Source organism: Salmo salar, chromosome ssa11 (assembly GCF_905237065.1).
Source record: "Salmo salar chromosome ssa11, Ssal_v3.1, whole genome shotgun sequence".
Taxonomy (NCBI): Eukaryota; Metazoa; Chordata; class Actinopteri; order Salmoniformes; family Salmonidae; genus Salmo; species Salmo salar.
In genome coordinates, this window is record NC_059452.1 from 88,983,363 (window position 1) to 89,008,605 (window position 25,243).

A 25,243-nucleotide genomic window follows, 5' to 3' on the forward strand; every position below is an offset into this window, starting at 1 on the left:
ATATATAGGACTCTCAATCAAAGGCAACAAACACCTTACTTCAATTGAGAGTCCAACACCCAATTGCCTAACATAGAAATTACTAAACTAGAAAGAACATAGAAATACAAAAACATAAAACATAACCCAAAACCCGGAAATAATAAATCAAACACCCTTCTAAACAAACCACCACCCCGAACCACATAAAACAAATACCCTCTGCCACGTCCTGACCAAACTACAATCACAAATAACCCCTATACTGGTCAGGACGTGACAGTACCCCCCTAAAGGTGCAGACCCCGGATGCACATCAACCCCCCCCAAATAAACCCCTAACTAAAGGGAGGGAAGGGAGGGTGGCTGCCGTCAACGACGGCACCTGTGCTACACCCCTCCTCCCCAACCCACCTATACTGGAGGTGGCTCAGGTGTGGGACGTGGACCCCGCTCCACCCTTGGCTTAGCCCACTTAGGTGGCTCCCGACTGGCGGGCGGCTCTGGTGGCTCCGGACTGGCGGGCGGCTCTGGCGGCTCCGGACTGGTGGCATACTCACCCGGTTCCGGTTCGGTGACATACTCACCCGGTTCCGGTTCGCAGGCAGACTCACCCGGTTCCGGACAGTGGGCCGTCTCCCCTGGTTCCGGACACTCTGGACGAGGCACTGTTGCCGGACACTCTGGACGAGGCACTGTTGCCGGACACTCTGGACGAGGCACTGTTGCCGGACACTCTGGACGAGGCACTGTTGCCGGACACTCTGGACGAGGCACTGTTGCCGGACACTCTGGACGAGGCACTGTTGCCGGACACTCTGGACGAGGCACTGTTGCCGGACACTCTGGACGAGGCACTGTTGCCGGAAACTCTGGACGAGGCACTGTTGCCGGAAACTCTTGCCAGATACTCTGGACGAGGCACTGGAAGCCTGATGCGTGGGGCTGGTAGTGGAGGTACCAGCCTGGGGACACGCACCTCAGGGCTAGTGCGAGGAGCGGGAACCGGCCGAGTTAGAGTGGGCTGACGCACTGGAAGCCTGATGCGTGGTGCTGGTACTGGACGTGCCAGCCTGGAGACACGCACCTCAGGGCTAATGCGGGGAGCAGGAACAGGTTGAGTTGGACTGGGCTGACTCACTGGAAGCTTGATGCGTGGTGCTGGTACTGGACGTGCCAGCCTGGAGACACGCACCTCAAGGCTAGTGCGTGTAGCGGGAAACACTGGACCGTAAAGGCGCACTGGCGGTCTCGAGCGCAGGACTGGCATCACCCCACTGGCTGGATGCCCACTTTCCCCTGGCACATGCGGGGCGCTGGTACTGCACGTACCGGCCTGAAAATACCCGGCCTCGTCACAGCACCCATCACCCCAAAGCAGGGGACCTGTCCAGTCAATGGTCGTTTGGAAAAAAACATGGGGATTTGGCTTGGGACTTAATCCTCGCCCAGCCAAACTACCTGTGTGCCCCCCCAAAAATAATTATTGGGGCTGCCTCTCATGCTCTACCTGCCGCCCAGACAGGTTATCACAGTGGTCCAATAATTGTTCCCATGTCCAGTCAATTCTAGACTCCAATACCTCCAGCGACCAGGATGCCATCTCCTCCCGAGCGCGTTGCTTCCTCTACTCCAGGTGCTGCTCCCTATAGTCCACCCGTAATTCCCTTTGCTCCTTTCTCCGCTGCTTGATCCATTTTTGGTGGGTAGTTCTGTAACGGCTGTCGTAGGAGAGAGAGGACCAAGGCGCAGCGGGTTGTGTGCTCATCATTATATTTATTTTAAATAAAGACTGTGAACACGGAAAAACAAGAAACCAAGACAGGAAACAGTTTAGCAGGCTATACACATAACAGCAGTGCTAAAGACAACTACCCACAATTAACAAACAAAACACATCCCTATATATAGGACTCTCAATCAAAGGCAACAAGAAACACCTGCCTTAAATTGAGAGTCCAACACCCAATTGCCTAACATAGAAATTACTAAACTAGAAAGAACATAGAAATACAAAAACATAGAACATAAAAATAAATCAAACACCCTTCTAAACAAACCACCACCCCGAACCACATAAAACAAATCTGCCAAATCCTGACCCTCTGCCACGTCCTGACCAAACTACAATCACAAATAACCCCTATACTGGTCAGGACGTGACAAATAGAAACTATTGTTTGCTCTGTTTGCTTCCATTTGGTTCTTGAACAGTAAACTGTTTCCGTAATGAATACACCCCTGCTGAGGCCTTCTTCTGACAAGACTGCATTTGCACTCTCTAGGCATTGTGAGGGGATATACCTATAAAAACTAATGTCAAACCAATGAAATGTTGACTCAAACCTATATTTCCTATGGCAAAAGTGTAGAAATCTGTGTTATAATAATTCTATGAATCTGCTGTGCCCATTTCAATTACAGTTGAAGTCTGAAGTTTACATACACTTAGGTTGGAGTCATTAAAACTTGTTTTTCAACCACTCCACAAATTTCTTGTTAACAAACTATAGTTTTGGCAAGTCAATTAGGACATCTACTTTGTGCATGACACGTAATTTTTCCAACAATTGTTTACAGACAGATTATTTCACTTATCACTGTATCACAATTCCAGTGGGTCAGAAGTTTACATACACTAAGTTGACTGTGCCTTTAAACAGCTTGGAAAATTCCAGAAAATGATGGCTTTAGAAGCTTCTGATAGGCTCATTGACATCATTTGAGTCAATTGGAGGTGTACCTGTGGATGTATTTCAAGGTCTACCTTCAAACTCAGTGCCTCTTTGCTTGACATCATGGGAAAATCAAAAGAAATCAGCCAAGACCTCAGAAAAAAATTGTAGACCTCCACAAGTCTGGTTCATCCTTGAGAGCAATTTCCAAACGCCTGAATGTACCACGTTCATCTGTACAAAGAATAGTACGCAAGTATAAACACCATGGGACCACGCAGCCGTCATACCGCTCAGGAAGGAGACACGTTCTGTCTCCTAGAGATGAACGTACTTTCGGTGCAAAAAGTGCAAATCAATCCCAGAACAACAGCAAAGGACCTTGTGAAGATGCTGGAGGAAACAGGTACAAAAGTATCACAGTAAAATGAGTCATATATGGACATAACCTGAAAGGCCGCTCAGCAAGGAAGAAGCCACAGCTCCAAAACTGCCCAAAAAAAAGCCAGACTACGGTTTGTAACTGCACATGGGGACATAGATTGTACTTTTTGGAGAAATGTCCTCTGGTCTGATGAAACAAAAATATAACTCTTTGACCATAATGACCATCGTTATGTTTGGAGGAAAAAGGGGGAGGCTGGCAAGCCAAAGAATACCATCCCATCCATGAAGCACGGGGGTGGCAGCATCATGTTGTGTGGGTGCTTTGCTGCAGGAGGGACTAGTGCACTTCACAAAATAGATGGCATCATGAGGTAGGAAAATTATGTGGATATATTGAAGCAACATTTCAAGACATCAGTCAGGAAGTTAAAGCTTGGTCGCAAATGGGTCTTCCAAATGGACAATGACCCCAAGCATACTTCCAAAGTTGTGGCAAAATGGCTTAAGGACAACAAAGTCAAGGTATTGGAGTGGCTAGCACAAAGCCCTGACCTCAATCTTATAGAAGATTTGTGGGCAGAACTGAAAAAGCATGTGTGAGCAAGGAGGCCTACAAACCTGACTCAGTTACACCAGCTCTGTAAGGAGGAATGGGGCCAAAATTCACCCAATTTATTGTGGGAAGCTTGTGGAAGGCTTCTTGAAATGTTTGACCCAAGCGAAACAATTTTAAGGCAATGCTACCAAATACTAATTGAGATGTGATGAAAGAAATAAAAGCTGAAATAAATCATTCTCTCCACTATTATTCTGACATTTCACATTCTTAAAATAAAGTGGTGATCCTAACTGATCTTAAGACAGGGCATTTTTACTTGGATTAAATGTCAGGAATTGTGAAAAGCTGAGTTTAAATGTATTTGGCTAAGGTGTATGTAAACTTCCGACTTCAACTGTACATTCAACTTCATCTGAGTGTACAGTTCACTCACAGTGTTCTTCTGACTTGGCCTTTGGTTCCTGCTTTTTGGAGTGGATTCACAATGTTGGCGATCTGAACACTCAACAAATGTTGTCTTGACTAACATGGATGGACACTTTCCCATGGATGGACATTAGACTATATATAATTGTATAATCCACATCTTCTCTCAAGGATGATGACACCCTAAATAGGTGAGAGATTATGTGTGTGATTCATACATTCCATGAATGCTACGCGATGGCTGTCTGATAAAATATTTTGTGAAGACAATTTATAGTTAATTTAGGTTCATGTTTTTGGTGTGTGATTAATCTCTTTCTTGCTCAAATTCAAGTGAGATATGCCATCCTGTCTTGGTGACATATGACAAATATATCTGGTTTGCAACACAGTTGTACATAAATCAATTCTATTTGGACCCATTTTATCATAGATTTTATTTAATTTCATCATTAGTTTCAAACACACGCACACCCACGCTGGGAATTGCTAACTCGGAACAATAAACACAGGTCATCAGAATGATTGGTTTTCCAATATATATATATATTTCCATGATGTTTTCCATGATGTTGTTCATCAATATAATAAGAGATTGATAGATTTACACTACAATTGTTTTTTTTATGTACTTCTGGTTTTAAATTGGTTTCCTCTGGTACATTGTAATCCACTTTGTTGAATATCCAATCCCATTCAAAACAACACCACAATAAATCAAATAAAACAGACTGAACAGAACACATTACCCATGATCCCCCAGTCTATTCCCTCCTGAAAGGCAAGGCAAAAAGAGGCAATGTTGACTGTCACTTCCCCAACCACAGTCCTCAAAGAACAAAATAATATTCCCTCCCCAAAATGAACAGCTCAAACAAAAATAAACATATTAACAACAGAGGAATCTGTTTCGAATCGTGACACCATTCTATGAATTCTGGAAATTTGACTAGAGGGTAAAAATAAAATGTATTTTTCCAGTAACATCCCATTTTCTTGACTTGTCTGACATGATTAACATAGAGAACAAGCCTTTATTTAATCTTCCCCCCCTCTTCCAATGTACACACAACCCAAGCCAATGACATCATACCAAAGTTATTACTAACTTTATGCAAATTACAAAGAAAACATAGGGTCCGACATTTTATTTTATACATTTCATGTGTTTTAGTTAGAGCATTGTGATTTTATAGCCAACCTGTGAAGGTCCAGTGCCTCAAAAGGTTGCCTCCTATGTTAAATCCACTGAACACCTCTTAGGGTTGGCAATAACACAACATTCTCATCCACATCATAATCTAGCCCCACAAAATGCACCCAGAATACAACAGAAAAAAGTGCCTGGACATCAAAAGTTGTGCAGACCCATCCTCACAGAGAAAAAAAGCAACAGAAAATGAGCACTCACAGAACATAAAGTTGTCTATTTTTGTATCTAAATTTACTGAGCACTCTTAGGACAACCCTTGGATTTGTGAACAACACAGCAGTCCTACCCCGACCCGTAGTGTCATGTCACTCCTATCCACTGAGACAATAATAACTCGAAGGCAGCCCTCTATTTTTTGTCACCTTCAAAATTGTAATTATTTGCTATTCAAATGTTTATATAGCTTCATGTAGTTTTTTGTTTTCACATTGTAGATTTTGATGAACTGTTATAATCTCTGACCTGAGGAAATAGGAACCCCCTTCCCCCAAATATACCCCCACACTACAACACCAGACAATACAGAATTGTTTTTATACATGTTTTGTTTGTTTTGTTAAACAGCTATAGATAACGTTCATATTTTTTTATCTTTAAATTGTTGTCAGCACGATAGAGACACACAAAAGATAAGTTGTGCTATTATTAGTTATAGGAGCATATGTCTAAAGACTTGGTACAGATTAAAGTAGTTGTATGGTGGGGGAGAGGGATGAAGCACATTTTACTTAGGTTTGGTTTCTCTTGCATATCTTCAAATAGCACATAATGTCACCATCTATTTGCCGGTATGACATATTGACTAAGATCTGAAAGGGTTAAAAGGTATTTTGGGTTAAGGGTATGCTTTCAAAAACAGGTACCAGTACTATTGCTGTTAAAGTGACTCGGGTAAAATATGTTGTGTTCCTCTACTTGTTTTTGATGGCAGTTGGCAGCATAAGCAAGAAAACCTGGTCTTTGGTCATTTTCCTCTGAATTAGTTTGCTCTACTTAAGTGGAATAAAGGGGGAGGGTGGGGGATATGCTTTACAGGGAGATAATGGATAAGGCCATTTCCGTTAACATGTGTGTGATAGAGAGAGAAAAAGAAAGAGAGAAAAAGAAAGGGAGAGAAAGAAAGAGAGTGAGGGGGGCGAGAGAAAGAGCAAGGGAATACCAGTGTCGTTTTTTTCGTAAAGTGATGGGTGGTTGGGGGGGGGCTCTGCCAGTGAATATTCCTTGTGCATACCTGTAAAAATGGCAAACCTGACCCGTCTGAACGAGTCAGTGGGCTAATCTGTTACCTCACCGCTCTGCTCATCGAATTCAGTTGTCATGGAAACAGCTTGCCCACATCGGTGAGGTCTAAGTGGCCTAATCTGACAAGATAAACTAAGGATATTCCCAGGGTGGCAGTGTTTCACCAACACACACTCACACACACATTCACAGTGTAGGATCCTAAATCAGTGACGGGGGAGCTGGGGACGGAGGTCAAACAGGAGGATGTAGGAAGTATGCAGATCCAGTGTAACAGAGGGGAAGAGGTCATGTTGAAGTAACACAACCTATGGGAACAACTATATATCCCACAGTTCCAGGGGTCCTTCTGTTACTACTCATAACGTAGACTAACATAGCTGGCAGATCGATGGCACTAGCAACATGTAGGCATTTACAGGGGCATGGGACAAGAGGTGACCATGCAAGAGCAATCCACTAAGACCATACCATTAAGGGCACCAATGAGAAAATAACAGAAAATAAAAGCCTCTCCCTAGTTTCTTGGCAGTGTTTATCTTACAGAGCTGAACCGCAAAAAGACACGTACACGCAAAAAGGTAGAGAGAAGCTCACTGCTCACAGCAGTTAGTGAAGCCCTGCTTGAGTTCAGTCTCCTCTTTACCTGTCTGCTTCACACAAACACAACAATATACTATAGAAAATATACTCTATTACTATGTTTAAAAAAGAAAAAGGCAGTAACTAGGGAGAAATGAAAGAGAGAGAACCACAGCACAAGCTAAACGCTCACTCTATCTTGTGTGCTGGAATGCTAAGACGTTTTTCATGACATTTCTAGGAATGTTCACTTAAGTTTTACAGCAACTCTGAATCTGTCGATGAAGCTGGTACCCATGACCCAAGTTAGTCCCTTTCTCTAGATCATCTTGTTCTACTACTGTTTGTCCATGCCAGTTGCTTCATCTATCTTAATACTTGTACCTTCACTTTCAAATAAGGCTGAGTTGTCTGTGTATGTGCTCATCAATAGGTGAGGTTTTGCTGCATGAGGTTCTCTCTCTGCCGGTCATTCTGTTGACCAATCAGACAGCGGTCATTCTGTTGACCAATCAGACAGCGGTCATTCTGTTGACCAGTCAGACAGCGGTCATTCTGTTGACCAGTCAGACAGCGGTCATTCTGTTGACCAATCAGACAGCGGTCATTCTGTTGACCAGTCAGACAGCGGTCATTCTGTTGACCAGTCAGACAGCGGTCATTCTGTTGACCAGTCAGACAGCGGTCATTCTGTTGACCAGTCATACAGCGGTCATTCTGTTGACCAGTCATACAGCGGTCATTCTGTTGACCAGTCATACAGCGCCATCAATATCAAAGTTCTTTGTGCATTTCACACCACCTAACCGTTTTCAGTCAGCCATTCCCCCTACACAAAATAAAGAGTGGATGGGAACATTTTGACCATTAAGGTGATACGTTTTGATCAGAGACTAAGGCTTTACTGTGTCATTGTGATTATTTAGTTAGTAATGACATCTCTGTAGGATTGGTGCTTTGTCACAGCAACTTTATGCAATTTTATGTTGCTGAAATGAACAAATGAATCAAGTTCAAATTATGATCCACCAAACAAAAACTAGTAAGCCCTCCTTTCTATCAATATTGTTATTTTCCCCACTCTGGCTTGTTATATTGATCTCTACGATAATATTTACGGTAACTTTATACAGGCTATCTATTTTCTGTTGTCAAAGATACTTACACATACATGTGCTACAGTGACAGTATTTGTACTAGACTGTCATGAAGGAATGTTCTCGAAATAAGACACTAAGTAAAATAAAAAACATCTACAGACATTGGTCCAATTCTAATGGCAGTTTATAAAGAGAAGGTATATGACTAGGAAAAGACAGACAGGGAAACAGAAACAAAGAGAAAGGGTGAAAGGATTCTGAAGAGACAGTATGGCTAAATGGTATAGGAGAGAGAAAGCGAGAGAGAAGCAAAAGATGGGAGAAGAGGATGGGAATATTGATGAAGTACCTCGGTTAAAGGAGACTATGTCACTGTGCAAAGATGCACCTATACTCTATGTGAGACAGAGCAAGAGAGAGAAATCCAGAGACAGGCAGAGACAGTGACAGAGAATGTGCAAGATATACACACTCTGATTAATAGGCAGTAGTTCAAATCTGAAGCATAAGTAAAATTAATACAAAAATTAAAAAATACAAAACGCACACCCACACACAACCTACAAAAACATTATATCAGAATAAAACTCTACAAAGAACTATATATATTTCTGGTATATAACAATTATCACCAGGGTCATCATTTTCCTTTTCTGTTGTTGTCATCGGTAACAATCACAACAAGTACTGGGGTCTGAGTATGAACGACAGATTAGAAAAGCAGGAAGTATTTACAAAGGAGGCAGGTCCACAGATTTACAGGACAAAGATTGACAGGAGTCCAGAGGTGGGGCGGTGGAAGCAGGGGCTGAGGGGGTCAGGGGGTTCGGGGCAGGGTCATATTGAGACTATTTAGGAGCAATTTAATGAATTCAACGTTAGTGGATCATTTTCTCGTCAATTTAAAGGATTTTCTGTTGCAAGGAAGCGGGCAGTCTTGACTGCAGACTGGGGTAGGAGCCACTCATCTTAGGTGCTGAAGTAGACTGGAGAGAGATAATTAGAGAGAGAGCGAAAGAGAGAGAGAGCAAGAGAGAGAGAGAGAGAGACAGAGAGAGACAGAGAGAGAAAAAATATATATAATTTTGAAGCAGAGCGTATATCTTCATTCAAACTGCCATGGCAGGAAGAGTGTGGGTGTGAACCTTACCGATGAGGACGATGAGGACAATCGCACATATCAGCCCCAGGATGATCATCATCTACAGGAAGCAGAGTTGGACATGGAGAGGCAGTAAATCAGGGGGGATGGAACATGAGGTCAATCACAAGGTATACTTTTAATCCATTTAATTATGTTTTAACATGAGTCTTAAAAGCCTCAAAGGAAATTACTATTATCATGAATAAATCTACTATCTATCCCAGTCTATACCCTTACCTTGGCATTCTTCCACCAGTACTTGTTCTTGAGTTTTGCAGCGCTGGTCTCGAACTGTGAGGCTCCAGCCTGCAGGGCATCGGCCCGATCATCCAGCTCTGACAGCTTCTGATCACGCTCCAGAACCTTATCCACGTTTACACGCATGATATCCACCACCTGGGGAGGGCAGAAACATGGGCCGAAAACGGACAGGGTGAATCACTCAATCATCTCAGACTGAGTGGCTGTGTGTGTTCTCCAGTGTCACAGAGTAATGTATTGTTTACATTAGCGTGTTGGACACGCATTCATCCAGTCCATGTCAGCTTGTGACTATTCACAACATGTGAGCAACGAAAAGATATTTCTGTGGGTCAGTATGTACGTAATACAAGGTGAGTGTGTCTGCATGTTCCTCACCTCATCCACCTGAGCCTGTGTCTGTTGCAGGCGGCGGTTGCTGGTGAGGTTGGGAGGGGGCGCCGCTCCATCTGCGGGGGCGCCGGCAGCAGCTGGGGCAGACCTGTCAATCAAACACAACTCGTCAGTCAGTCTATTCACCTTCAATGATGTAAGAATGAACATGTAGTAATGCATGCATCTACTAAATAGGCAAACCAATCCCTTTGGTACATAGAAGTCAAATAAGTTACTATCAAATCATGGCTGCTTGGAATTATCCTTTTCCTTTTCAAGTGTTCTACTCCGCTAGCCAGCACCTCGCCTAAACAGGTGTGCGTTTCTTTCGCCTCCAGATTGCTTGGAATTATCCACCATCACAGTACTCACTGAGGCTGAATCTCAACCTTATAGGTTTGGATCAAGTCAACAGAGTAGGCAGAATATCTCTCTTTAATGAGCCTCAACAACAGGCTGAATGGTTTACAAATACTGAACAGTAACATCCAACACCAGGATCCAAGGGCCTAGATAAAAGGATCCACCAAGCATGAAATACAATGCTAAGAATCAGCTGTGCTTACGACCCTTTTCCACTGTATTCATAACACCCACTACTGAAGCACATTCAGTGAGGTTCTGAATGAATCCAAATCATCACATTCTCTGTCCTAAGAAGGCACCTACATCTGAAAGCTGAATAAAAAGCTGAATAAATTGATAAATGATGCTCTCTCTCTCTAATTACAGACAGGAATCAAATGTTTTTACAACCAAGATGATAGAAAAATGGAAAGAAAGCTAATCATAATGTCTGGCTGGCATACTATCTGTCCTAACAGAATCCTCATAAAGGAAACATGAAGATGACCCATACATTCTGCCTGTCATGTCTGGCAGACACATCCTGACCTACAACCCTTATCTAGGCATTTTTAGGGCTGTTCTAAGGGGAAACGAATGGACGACAATCATACATCCTGAAGCAATTACCACATGTCTGGTCCTATCAATGTATTTTGTCCATGTATTCTAACCATCTACAACTGGGTACAATAACTCATTACTTCTCACCAAACTACATGACTGTGGTGTCTTTGTTATCCTTATGAGCTCACTGCAGTTTTTTCAAAACCTTGACTATTTGACCATATAATTCAAAATAACACTGGCAAGACCCAAAACATAATGATGCAAGAAAGAATGCCAGGTAGTCCTTCCACTATGTGTTAGTAACACACTATGTGACCATGGAGCTGAGCTGTGTTAGTAACACACTATGTGACCATGGAGCTGAGCTGTGTTAGTAAGTCACTATGTGACCATGGAGCTGAGCTGTGTTAGTAACTCACTATGTGACCATGGAGCTGAGCTGTGTTAGTAACTCACTATGTGACCATGGAGCTGAGCTGTGTTAGTAACTCACTATGTGACCATTGAGCTGAGCTGTGTTAGTAACTCACTATGTGACCATGGAGCTGAGCTGTGTTAGTAACTCACGATGTGGACCATGGAGCTGAGTAATATAACATATCACAAAGGAGGTACAGTTGAAGTCGGAAGTTTACAGACACCTTGGCAAAATACATTTAAACTCAGTTTTTCACAATTCCTGACGTTTGATCCTAGTACAAATTCCCTGTCTTAGGTCAGTTAGGATCACCACTTTATTTTAAGAATGTGAAATGTCAGAATAATAGTAGAGAGAATGATCTATTTCAGCTTTTATTTCTTTCATCACATTCCCAGGGGGTCAGAAGTTTACATACTTTCAATTCGATTTGGTAGCATTGCCCTTTAAATTGCTTAACTTGGGTCAAACGTTTTGGGTAGCCTTCCACAAGCTTCCCACAATAAGTTGGGTGAATTCTGGCCCATTCCTCCTTACAGAGCTGGTGTAACTGAGTCAGGTTTGTAGGCCTCCTTGCTCGCACATGCTTTTTCTGTTCTGCCCACACATTTTCTATAGGATTGAGGTCAGGGCTTTGTGATGGCCACTTCAATACCTTGACTTTGTGACCAGGGCTTTGTGATGACCAAGCCATTTTGCCACAACTTTGGAAGTATACTTGGGGTCATTGCCCATTTGGAAGACCCATTTGCGACCAAGCTTTAACTTCCTGACTGATGTCTTGAGATGTTGCTTCAATATACCCACATCATTTTCCTTCCTCATGAAGCCATCTATTTTGTGAAGTGCACCAGTCCCTCCTGCAGCAAAGCACCCCCACAACATGATGCTGCCACCCCCTTGCTTCACGGTTGGGATGGTGTTCTTCGGCTTGCAAGCCTCCCCCTTTTTCCTCCAAACATAATGATGGTCATTATGGCCAAACAGTTATATTTTTGTTTCATCAGACCAGAGGACATTTCTCCAAAAAGGCTTTTTTATGGCGGTTTTGGAGCAGTGGCATCTTCCTTGCAGAGCGGACTTTCAGGTTATGTCGATATAGGACTCATTTTACTGTGGATATAGATACTTTTGTACCTGTTTCCTCCAGCATCTTCACAAGGTCCTTTGCTATTGTTCTGGGATTGATTTGCACTTTTCGCACCAAAGTACGTTCATCTCTAGGAGACAGAACACGTCTCCTTCCTGAGCGGTATGATGGCTGTGTGGTCCCATGGTGTTTATACTTGCATACTATTCTTTGTACAGATGAATGTGGTACCTTCAGGCGTTTGGAAATTGCACCCAAGGATGAACCAGACTTGTGGAGGTCTACAATTTTTTTCTGAGGTCTTGGCTGATTTATTTTGATTTTCCCATGATGTCAAGCAAAGAGGCACTGAGTTTGAAAGTAGGCCCTGAAATACATCCACAGCTCCACCTCCAATTGACTCAAATGATGTCAATTAGCCTATCAGAAGCTTCTAAAGCCATGACATTATTTTCTGGAATTTTCCAAGCTGTTTAAAGGCACAGTCAACTTAGTGTATGTAAACTTCTGACCCACTGGAATTGTGATACAGTGAATTATAAGTGAAATAATCTGTCTAAACAATTGTTGGAAAAATTACTTGTGTCATGCATGTCCTAATTGACTTGCCAAAACTATATTTTGTTAACAATAAATAAGTGGAGTGGTTGAAAAACGGGTTTTAATGACTCCAACCTAAGTGTATGTAAACTTCCAACTTCAACTGTATCTTTTTTTTGTTTCGGTGTGGTGATGGCGTGTATTGTGTCTCGCCAGTATTTCCAGCACCCACGTAGAGTAATAGTTGTGTAACTGTAACTGCACCCCCAAGCAGGGGTCATACACTGTACACTAAATGGCTTTAGAGAAGTAGTAATTTTCATTATAGCTCTAACTGTATGTGAGAGTGAGTATCAAACTCAAATGTTATTTAATTTGAAGTCTCTGTAGCCTTTTTATTATTGTATAATCATAGGGGTATCATAGGGATAAGTGGGACATAATTAATACACAGCATTGAGTCTGAACTGCTTTCAATCTTGTTTCTCAACTACATCTTGAGGCTGCCTCCTGCCTGTAGTGACCCACTTCCTCCAACAGAGTGAGACAAAACTCAGTATAAAGGTCACCTTTAAGTCCGTCACACACAGCTAATCTCCATGTGGCTACAAATCCTTCAGTACACTCCTGATGTTTTCGTTTGCCTGGCTTTATCAGTCCAAAGCAAGCCCTGTCTGGAAACACACATCTTCTGGCTTGTGTCATTTTGCCACATGAATCATTATGCTACCCAATTCTTATGTATTTTACTGGGAGCCTCCATTATGTTAGTGATGTCTAGGTTGGTCGTGTTCTTTCTCATCTTGTTTACAGGCCAAATCCTGCCCAGTCTCTTTCACCTTCACTGCAGAAGAGGCCATCGTCATTGCACCGCGAGGAAAAGCGAGATGAACGATGGAGGAGGACGGTTATTGGCAACTCACCCTATGTGTTTTGTAGATCATTCCCCACATTGCCTACAACAACCATTGTTTTCTCAGGGCCTCGAGATAAAAGCAGAGGGTGGATTGTGTGCACAGTGACGGGGAAAATATTCAAAGTGAACGACAAAATGGATTGTGTAAGCTAACCTCGGAAATAAGACTAATGGAGTGTCGACAGCAGCCTTGGGGGAAATCCAGGGCAAGACCACACTGTAAAGGGGTTACCATGAATTTGACAGTAGCTTACAGGCAGCTTGGTGGCAATTAAAATTCTGTATATCATAATAAAGTACACCTACTGTAATATAAATATGGTATAAAAGCAAGCACTGTGTAATGACACACAGTACAATACCGTACATTTTACTGTATTATACTGTAGAAAAGTAAATGCTACCGTGATTGGAATGAATGAATTGATTAATTCATTGAGGGGAGGGGTTTGTATTTCACAGTATTTTTCTGTTATTACAACGGATTGGTACAAGCAGGTTTACTGCTAAGTAAAGTGTTCCCACATTACATCATATTAATGAATATTTTGTGTTTTATATCACTTGCACTTCTAAAGGCCTTAACAAAGGCTTCTAAATTGGCAGCGACTACAGGGCAAAACAGACCAAAAGGACTTGTCAAAACGCTCAACCATTTAAGGTTTAAGACTTGCTGCCACTCCAATCTGTCCACTATTCCGTTTAAATTGATGGGGCTCTAAAACCAAATAGAGGTTAAATTGGTACAACATTCTCACTCGCAGGTGCAGCGAATATGCCTCAAAATATGTTAATGAGCCAGAAACAACAATACCATGCATCAAACTAGTGGTCAAAGGTTTTTGTCAGTCTAAAGATACAGTACGGTACTGTATTCTGTGGGATGGATTTACAGTAAGAATCGAAATAGAGCCATTTCCCCACAAGACACCAAAATTTACAATATGCTGCAGTAAAAGGTTTCAGAGTTGTTTTACTGATAATACCTAAAATTACTATATTAATTACAGTTTTATTTTACAGTACAGGCCTAACTCACATTGGCAAAGTCCTCAACCAATAGGATGAAAAAAAAACGTCCCTTGTCAAGCAAATCAGCCTATCAGCCAGTTAACAGTTCATATTCCCTTTGAAAAACAGCTGTCATGCTCTGCTTGATCATTCTACACACACACGACAATTAGCCTTTTGTTATTATTAATAGGCAACTACATTAACTAGTAGGCCTAACTACACGTCTTTCTTCACTGCTTAATGGGCTTTATATGACCGATTGGCATAAACATTGAAATGAAGCATTTACAATTAGTCTTTCATCCATTACGAGACAGCGCTCACACACACACCATAGTCACAAAGTGGACTAGCCTGTAAATCGGTTTCAGCACTGTGAGAAAACAACGAAAGGCAGCGCTGTCCAGTGTTGAAAAGTAGGATTGGCACGGGCGTTGCATGGTTCCCCAACATTTATCCCATTTCAGTTAGCATAAAGAGAGGGGGTTTCATGTTTGTTGAAAAGGTGAGGGTGGTCCTGAGTTTCGTCTGAAAGCAATGTCACCACCAATTTATCGGGGGCGTTACAGTGAGAAAATAGGATACATGCATAACCAATGGTATGGCTACATGTGTTTAACAACAGCATGTTGAAGATGTAACACTGACATTTGTTGCCTGGCCTCAACGAGATGTACCGGTAGTCTGTTTCAACACCTTGTTTGTATGCACGAATCAGCAGAGAAAAGACTAACACGGCCATCTTCCCTGGCAGTGAAACACCTGCGTCCTGTAACCTAGCAGTCGCAAAAAAATAGAGACGAGTGAACATAGTAGGGCTATAGCTTGTCAAGGAAAGGATCGGAAAACGGCACATCCCCAGTGTACCCTTGAACCCTCAAATAAAATACTTAAATCGCGCGACAATCGACAGATATGAGCGTCAGTTACCCCCACCCCCACCGTTGGTTAGCAATATCAAGTAGACTAAACCCATAAACTGCCTAATAATAGTCTACTCTACATCCATTACATCCAAGATAATATGGATGTGTTGCTTCTCTAATAAGATGTTCAACATGTTGAATTAAATAAAATATGTTATTAGGTCGAAGTTGCTCATAATAAGTGTCTTTTGAGCAGTATCCATGCATTTGTCTAGAAAGGAATAGCAGAAACCAATCCAAATAACCAAATTAGAAATGTATAGGTTATCTACTTTCAATTCCAATTTCATTTTACAAATGGATATTCAGATAGCCTACAGACGAATAAACGGACGTCAACCCATTCAAATCAAACCAGTTCAACCCGGAGAAAACGCGTGCATGTCCAATTCCAATTATAAGAAAATACATATTTAAATGTGAATAAATATACCTAATTATAAATTGCCAATGTGACTGAAATATGTTGTAAAGAAATATGGCTGACAACAGGGGCCAATGAGTAACCGTTATTCGACGCCTATGGAATAGCCTATAGGCTAATGTTGGATATATCCTATTTAACCTATGTGTGTTATAATGTGTTGTCGGTAAATGTTGATAAATAAACATCAAATAGTAAATATAGTAAATCAACACAATGATAATGCAATTATAGTGGTCTTTAACCCTGACGCACGATTCAAATGCCATATATGCCTATGAGACAATTGTTAATTTAATTGGCTTTCTAAAACCATTTCTGAACAACAAATAGGCTTGCACCCTGCTATCCACCGACCATGGAATGATACATTCACATTAGACAACAAGCAAACAGAGAAAATACATGTCACCAGTAGGTTAGGCAACAGGGTGATACTCACATTTCTTATGATGGTTTATTAATGTACGCAAATCCGACTGGAATGTAGGCTATTCGCCTAATAAGTGGCTATTGAGTGGGTTGCCTTCAGCGCTCTTTTTCCTCTCGCTCCCTCTCAATTGATTCCCTCTTCTGGCGTTTTATATAGAAGGGAGTGATAATGTTTACCACCAATATGTGTTTATTCCCCCTTGTAAATGTTCCCCTTTTCTCCGTTCGTGTGCTTCTTTTATGCCGCACCTCGCCAATATCGTTTTATTATTACTGAGCTACCACTAGACTCCTCTGTGTCAATACTGTAATGAGCATGTAATAAACTGACACATGGATTAGGGGAACGAAGATGGCTTGATGACGTCATTCGTCATCCAGGGAGCCGCAGGTTTAAAGGGGTGGTCAGCCAAAGGAATGGAAGATATATATGGCAGTGTGCCCATATACGGTCAAGGTTTACCAGGGGTTGATCAGTTTTAAAATCCATAAAAATCATAATGGTCAGGAAACTATGTCGTTGAAAACCATCATTTGTGAGTTGAAAAGGCAGAGTAGCCTATTGTCATTTTGAGGGTGGACCTCATTAAAGGTGGATGGAACGTCAACAAAATGGCGTTCCTTGTAAAGGGGTGGGGTGAAACCAGCCTCATTGAAACCAGCAGGTTAATCCCGAGATTTGAGATATAACTACCGTGGCGTCTAAAGGTTGGATATTTTTTTATTACATTTTTATTTAACCTTTTTTTTTAACTAGGTTTAACTACCGTGGCGTCTACAGGTTGGATATTTTTTTATAATTTTTTTATTTAACCTTTATTTAACTCGGCAAGTCAGATGTTAACATGATATTAATGCCTGGCAACACTTCCATAGCCTACAGTGGTGGAAAAAGTACCCAATTGTCATACTTGAGTAAAGATACCCTAATAGAGATTGACTCAAGTAAAAGTGAAAGTCTCCCAGTAAAATACTACTTGAGTAAAAGTCAAAAAGTACTTTGTTTTAAATATACTTAAGTATCAAAAGGACCGAAGACAGCCTTTTAACAAGTTACTTTTTAACATGTTTTTTATGTCTTAAAACGGTTTTACTTTTGTTAAATCATTTGTCCACATTTTAAAGGCTTTTACAGAATTGTATGTTTTTTACAAGAAAAAATACTTTTATTCATGGTTGTTTCTATTGTTTTTAACAACATGTACTTTAAAAAAAATGATGTAATACTCGAAGGCTGTTTTATGCTTTTATGATGTTTTTATGTGTATAAACGATGTAAACGAAAATGAGCTGTTTTTAAAGGAAATTGATAAATAAAGGTCAAAGTAAAATTATAAATCATTTCAAATTCCTTATATTAAGCAAACAGCACAATTTTTTTCTTTTTTTAACTTGCAGATAGCCAACACTCAGACATAATTTACAAACAAAGCAGTGTTGAGTGAGTCCACCAGATCAGATGCAGTAGGGATGACCAGGGATTTTGTCTTTAAATGCGTGAATTAGACCATTTTCCTGTCCTGCTAAGCATTCAAAATGTAACGAGTACTTTTGGGTGTCAGGGAAATTGTATGGAGTAGAAAGTACATTATTTAGGCATGTAGTGCAGTAAAAGTAAAAGTTGTCAAAAACATAAATAGTAAAGTAAAGTACAGAAACCCCAAAAAACGATTTAAGTACTACTTTCAAGTATTTTTACTTAAGTACTTTACACCACTGATAGCCTACCAACCCAACATGGTAACACTATTATTAGTCGTGCAAGAAAAAATCCTGATAAAGAAAAAGCATACGTGTAAAAAGTATACATCCAGACAAGTTAAACTGGTTTATTCTATTGCACAGTTTAAGAAAAAAAAATGACACCGGTGGATTTTGAACCCATGCCCCCAAAATGACTGGAGCCTTTATACATCACCTTAGACCGCTCAGCCACACTATCTGTTGAGCTCTCCAACCAATACCAGAATTTTTGTTTTTTTTAACGACAGCCGACTCCAGACTGTATATTATATTGCTGTTGGGGCTAGGGGGCAGTATTGAGAATTTTGAAAGAAATATGTGCCCATTTTTAACTGCCTCCTACACCAACTCAGAAGCTAGGATATGCATATTATGAACAGATTTGGATAGAAAACACTCTGAATTTTCTAAAACTGTTTGAATGGTGTCTGTAAGTATAACAAAACTCATATGGCAGGCAAAAACCTGAGAAAAATACAAGCAGGAAATGAACATTTTGTGGCTGTACTATTTTCGAGTCATTACTAATAGAACACACAGTGACAAAGGATTCATTTTGCACTTCCTACGGCTTCCACTAGATGTCAACGATCTTTATAAAGTTGTTTGAAGCGTCTATGATGAACAGAGACCGGATGACAAGGAAGGGAAGTTGACGTCCCTGGGATGTCGTCACTTCATTATTGTGCGCACATGCGCGTTCATGTGAGATGAGACTTTGTATTTCAAACGTTTATCAAGACACAGGAGAAATCAAAATATATTTTAGATTCTTCAAAGTAGCCACCCTTTGCCTTGATGACAGCTTTGCAAACTCTTGGCATTCTCTCAACCAGCTTCATGAGGAATGTTTTTCCAACAGTCTTGATGGAGTTCCCACAGTTGTAGAGCACTTGTTGGCTGCTTTTCCTTCACTCTGCGGTCCAACTCATCCTAAACCATCTCAATTGTGTTGAGGTCAGGTGATTGTGGAGGCCAGGTCATGTGATGCAGCACTCCATCCTCTCCATCACTCAGGCTGGAGGTGTGTTTTGGGTCATTTTCCTGTGGAAAAACAAATGATAATCCCACTAAGCGCAAACCAGATCGGATGGCGTATCACTGCAGAATGCTGGTGTAGCCATGCTGCTTAAGTGTGCCTTGAATTCTAAATAAATCACAGACAGAAAATCTCAAATTTGGACTCATCAGACAAAAGGATAGATTTCCACCGGTCTAATGTCCATTGCTCGTGTTTCAGGGCCCAAGCAAGTCTCTTCTTATTATTGGTGTCCTTTACTAGTGGTTTCCTTGCAGCAATTCGACCATGGCAGTCTCCTCTGAACAGTTGATGTTGAGATGTGTCTGTTACTTGAACTCTGTGAAGCATTTATTTGGGCTTCAGTCTGAGGTGCAGTTAACTCTAATGAACTTATTCTCTGCATCAGAGGTAACTCTGGGTCTTCCTTTCCTGTGGCGGTCCTCATGAGAGCCAGTTTCATCATAGCGCTTGATGGTTTTTGCGACTGCACTTGAAGAAACTTTCAAAGTTCTTGAAATTTTCCGTATTGACTGACCTTCACAAGATGCACCTGTTAATTGAAATGCATTCCAGGTGATTACCTCATGAAGCTGATTGAGAGAATGCCAAGAGTGTGCAAAGCTGTCATCAAGGCAAGGGGTGGCTACTTTGAAGAATCTAAAATCTAAAAATATATTTTGATATGTTTAACACTTTTTTGGTTACTACATGATTCCATATGTGTTATTTCATAGTTTTGATGTCTTCACTATTATTCTACAATTTAGAAAATAGCAAAAAATAAATAAAAACCCTGGAATGAGTTGGTGTGTCCAAACTTTTGACTGATACTGTATATTTAAGCAATAAAGCCCAAGCGGGTGGCAGGGAGCCTAGTGGTTAGTGTTGGGTCAGTAAATGAAAGATTGCTAGATCAAATCCCAGAGCTGACAAGGTAAAATACTGTCATTCTGCCCCTGAACAAGGCAGTTAACCCACTGTTCCTAGGCTGTCATTGTAAATAAGAATTAGTTCTTAACTGACTTGCCTAGTTAAATAAAAATATGGCCAGTATACCATGGCTAAGGGCTGTTCATAAGCACGATGCAACGCGGAGTACCACATACCCCCGGGGTGCCTTATTGCTATTATAAACTGGTTACCAATGTAATTAGAACAGTAAAATAACTGTTTTGTCATACCCGTGGTATACATTCTGATATACTACGGCTGTCAGCCAATCAGCATTCAGGGCTCGAAACACCCAGTTTATTAAAATAAATAAATACATTCCACTAGCTAGCTACATCCGTTATGTTACATTGTATTTAGTATCATTAGCCCATTTAACGTAATGTCATGCAACAAATATGTACTCTGGACAACAAGTGACATAAAAAAATGTGAAATAACATTTACTTTATACAGCTAACATTTTCCTCAATAATTCTAATTTTATAGATTAATATATAAGTTTATGATCATATCCTACCTTGGAAATGGTATACATAGAACATTATTTATATTGTCATGTTTATTTACCCATGGTTGTGACTGAAGAGTAGTTGTTGCCTGGACTGGTTGCCTTTGTAAGCATACAGGTATGGGCTACATAGATTCAACCCCAGTTCTGAGTTGGCTGTTGTTTGCGGATCGTTTCATGATGCTCTGAAGAAATTGCTGCTGTTCTATTTGTCAGATATTCACAATTTTATGTCAAGTATTTTATTTTTTCATCAAAGAAGCCAGGCTTCCAAATGTGAAAGGACATGCGCACCACTCTTTTTTTGTTGTTGTCGTAATTTTAGCAGACCAGAGTTGTAACGTCAGGGTTGTGGGTTCGATTCCCATGGGGGACAAGTATGAAAAATGCATGCACTCACTACTGTCCTCCTTATCCAGAGCCACACTTCCTTTGAGCACAAGGGTGCCCTTTTGACATTAACAATGCGCTTTTGACTCATTTTTAAAATGTACTTTATTACATTTAACTAAGCAAGTCAGTTAAGAACAAATACTTATTTTTCAATGACAGCCTACATACAGCCTTGATTTTAACCAGGGTGTCTGTAGTGACACCTCTAGCACTAAGATGCAGTGCCTTAGACCACTGTGCCACTCGGGAGCCCTGAAGTTAACAATAAATAAAAAATGTTGGGCCAAGTTAGCTAGCTGGAAAAAAGTATGGCCAGATCACACAAACATTTATTGTGAGATGCTAATACTAACTACATAGTAATATATTGGCAATACATTTGACATACACTGCTATATTGTGTTTGAGTGACGAATGAAGACTCCAGATTGAAGGACGCAGATGTGGATTGATCCAGGCAGATGAAACCTGCTGCTGACGGTCAAGAATTTTGACAGGTTACCAGTATGGAGCGAGATAGCTGCCAAAAGGTTGAACATATGTATCGTTAAGATCGTAAGAAAATCCATAAATAAATTGTTAAGATTGTAAGAAAAGCCATGCATAAACGTTAAATTAGATCTGTAAACGTACAAACCCTATGTTACAACTATGAATCAACATTTACACGTTCAATTCTTACTTTACGCCTCCCTTTACTTGGATACAGACCTTTTTTATACGCACAAACTTTTGTCAGTAATGTGGCATCTGCAAAGGACATGAAACAAATGTAGCTAGTCGAAGCTAGCTAGTCAATCAAGCAACTTCAGGCCAGAAGTTAGAGTTGTTTTGCAGCTTCCTGTTTCATTTCCAAAATGAAAGTCTAGAGCTTGTTTTAGAACTGCATTCAATAATGACGTTACACCAATAGATGGTGTAGTATAGGCTTGGGCCTTCAGCAAATTATTTGTGTGAGAATGATAAAGACACAGAAAATCCTTGTCTAGAATAACCGCCTGAGCTGCAAAATAGAGAGTAAATATGATTTAGGCTAGGTCCATTCCGCTATCAAAATATGCCATGCTGTTGTGTGTTATTTAATGGCCATATAATTGCATTATTTATTTTTATAGCTGTGTGGGGCTACTGTGGTGATCATTTAACCTAATGAATCACACTTTTCCCAGTATTTGGGAGCACGGACTGTAGGCCTTATATTAGGCATTTTGACTGTTGTATTTGTGAATTCCATTCTGTATGTAGGCTTGTTATAGCCATTTGTGTTGCACAACCCATCACGCAGAGGCTATATCCATATCAATAAATAAGACAAAACAAAATATTGATTAAGTCTTGTCTATAACCTGTCCTGAGCGAAATAGCCAAGATGTCCCAAATGGTCAAGACTATCTATAGCCTATTCTTATTGCCAGATCTGTTTTCCCTATCAGCCACTGCATGTGCTTCTTCAAATTTGTTGTTTATTAACATTTATTTAGAGGCTATATTTAGAGACCTGAGACCTAGGTTCTCTTTTTAATGGAGGATCCTAAAATAAAAACAGTTATAAAACACAAATAGAGTTCTAAAATTATTCCGCAAGACACCAGTACCCAAATGATAGTCTAAATTGCAATGCCTACAAGTTGAAGGCCTATTTTTTATTTGGATAGGATTTCAATAATCAAATGGAGAATACTGTTTTATTCTCTTTGATTTAGTTCCTATTGCAACTCAGACCATAGACAGAATGGATTACATACTTACTGACTGAACTGAAAGAAGGATAAATATGTTTAAATATGTTGGAATGACGAGTTGCACGCATCATGCATGATGTGCACTTTATTTGGCTAGTAGTGGTGCTGCATGGCGATCACAAGCTCTTCAACTGTGCAGCAGTGTCGCGATGGAGGGAATAGCCAATACGGAGACTACCTTAGACCACTGCAACAGAGTTTCTGTAAAGTGTGGGAATAAGCTTATGCCAGTCTTAGCCTACGTTTAACCTCTCCCTTGTTCATTTCAGTCCATATGTTCATGACCCGATTTATATAAATCATGTAAAATGATTTAAAATGCATATTAATCCCTCCTACAGCATATGCTTTGGCAAGATTTTGAGTGATTAAATAAATATCAAAATTTTTAATAAAAAAATATTTTGAGTGGTAAAGACTCCAGTGGTCATACATAATTAATAGATTCACCAAACATCTATTATTTTATGTTTCATTAATCCTGGTAGATATGACTGGTTATGATTGCTGACAAAGCCCAGATAATGAGATGGTGCAATATTGAATCTGTCATATTGGTGGATGCATGGGGATGTCCACGTCACCTAGAGATATGTTCATGCTGTAGAGATACACCTAGAGAACTGAAACTTTACTGTTGTAGGCATAGTAATAGTACAGCTAGTGGTATCTAGACTTGTGCTGGCAAACAAATCCATGACATTCGCTACCTAAATGTGAAGTAAACTCAACTGAGGAGTAATAGAGAATGGAGACTTTTAACTTGAAAACGTATGTTTTTTTTATACCCTTGTTATGTTTGTTCGCGTAGCACTCCTCACAGGCCGTTTGGTGTATGCTTATTTTGTTGATGAGATGAAACTGCCAAAACTCTGAAAGGTATTATTGTACGTCAGAATTGCTACACAAGATTGGTTCAAGCCTAAAATGTTAGCCCGTAATCGTAACATGGTGTTTGTTTGTTCACAGGTGAAATTTTCACGAATGGCTTTTCTTACGATCCTAACAATTTACGTATGGATTTTCTTACGATCCTAACAATTTACATATGGATTTTCTTACAATCCTAATGATACGTACGTTCGAACTTTAGGCAGCTATCTGGCTCCATATACCAGCCAGTGGCCTTTATAGCACCCTATCCTACATTACCATCCTACACAATATATAGAAAAGTATGTGGACACCCCTTCAAATTAGTGGATTCGACTATTTCAGCCATACCTGTTGCTGACAGGTGTATCAAATCGAGCAAACAGCCATGTAATCTCCATAGAAAAACAATGGCTGAAAATTGGCCTTACTGAACAGCTCAGTGACTTTCAATGTGGCACAGTCATAGGATGCCACCGTTCCAACAAGTCTGTTTGTCAAATTTCTGCCCTGCTGGAGCTGCCCCGTCAACTGTAAGTGCTGTTATTGTGAAGTGGAAATCTTTAGAAGCAACAACGGCTCAGCCGCGAGTGCTGAAGCACGTATCGCGTAAAAATCATCTGTCCTCGGTTGCAACACTCATTACCAAGTTCAAAACTGCCTCTGGAAGCAATGTCAGCACAAGCACTGTTTGTTGGAAGCTCCATTAAATGGGTTTCCATGGCCGAGCAGCCGCACACAAGCCTCACCATGCACAATGCCAAGTGTCGGCTGGCGTGGTGTAAAGCTTGCCGCCATTGGACTCTGGAGCAGTGGAAATGCATTCTCTGGAGTGATGAGTCACGCTTCACCATCTGGCAGTCCAACGGACATATCTGGGTTTAGCGGATGCCAGGAGAACGCTACCTGACCGAATGCATAGTGCCAACTGTATAGTTTGGTGGAGGAATAATGGTATGTGGCTGTTTTTCATGGTTCGGGCTAGGCCCCTTAGTTCCAGTGAAGGCAAATCTTAATGCTACAGCATACAGTGACAATCTAGACAATTCTGTGCTTCCAACTTTGTTGGAACAGTTTGGGGAAGGTCCTTTCCTGTTTCAGCATGACAATGCCCCCGTGCACAAAGAGAGGTCTATACAGAAATGAGTTGACCCGATTGGTGTGGAAGAACTTAACTGGCCTGCACACAGAGCCCTGAACTCAACCCCATCAAACACCTTTGGGATTAATTTGAACGCCGCCTGCGAGCCAGGCCTAATTGCCCAACATCAGTGCCCAACCTCACTAATGCTCTTGTGGCTGAATGGAAGCAAGTCCGGGTAGCAATGTTCCAATATCTAGAGGAAAGCATTCTCAGAAGAGTAGAGGCTATAGCAGCAAATGAATGACAT

General features: G+C 40.9%; 1 protein-coding gene across 1 annotated transcript; it reads right to left on the reverse strand.

The window, feature by feature from the left end:
- Nucleotides 1-4,444: 4,444 nt before the first annotated feature.
- Nucleotides 4,445-16,952, reverse strand: LOC106563390 (vesicle-associated membrane protein 2-like). The gene is made up of 5 exons (XM_014128898.2): nt 16,629-16,952; nt 9,947-10,049; nt 9,545-9,703; nt 9,314-9,365; nt 4,445-9,149 (listed from the first exon to the last, which is right to left on the reverse strand). Coding segments are annotated over exons 1-5 (333 nt in total). The 5' UTR covers nt 16,631-16,952; the 3' UTR covers nt 4,445-9,132.
- Between the last annotated feature and the right edge of the window lie 8,291 nt (nt 16,953-25,243).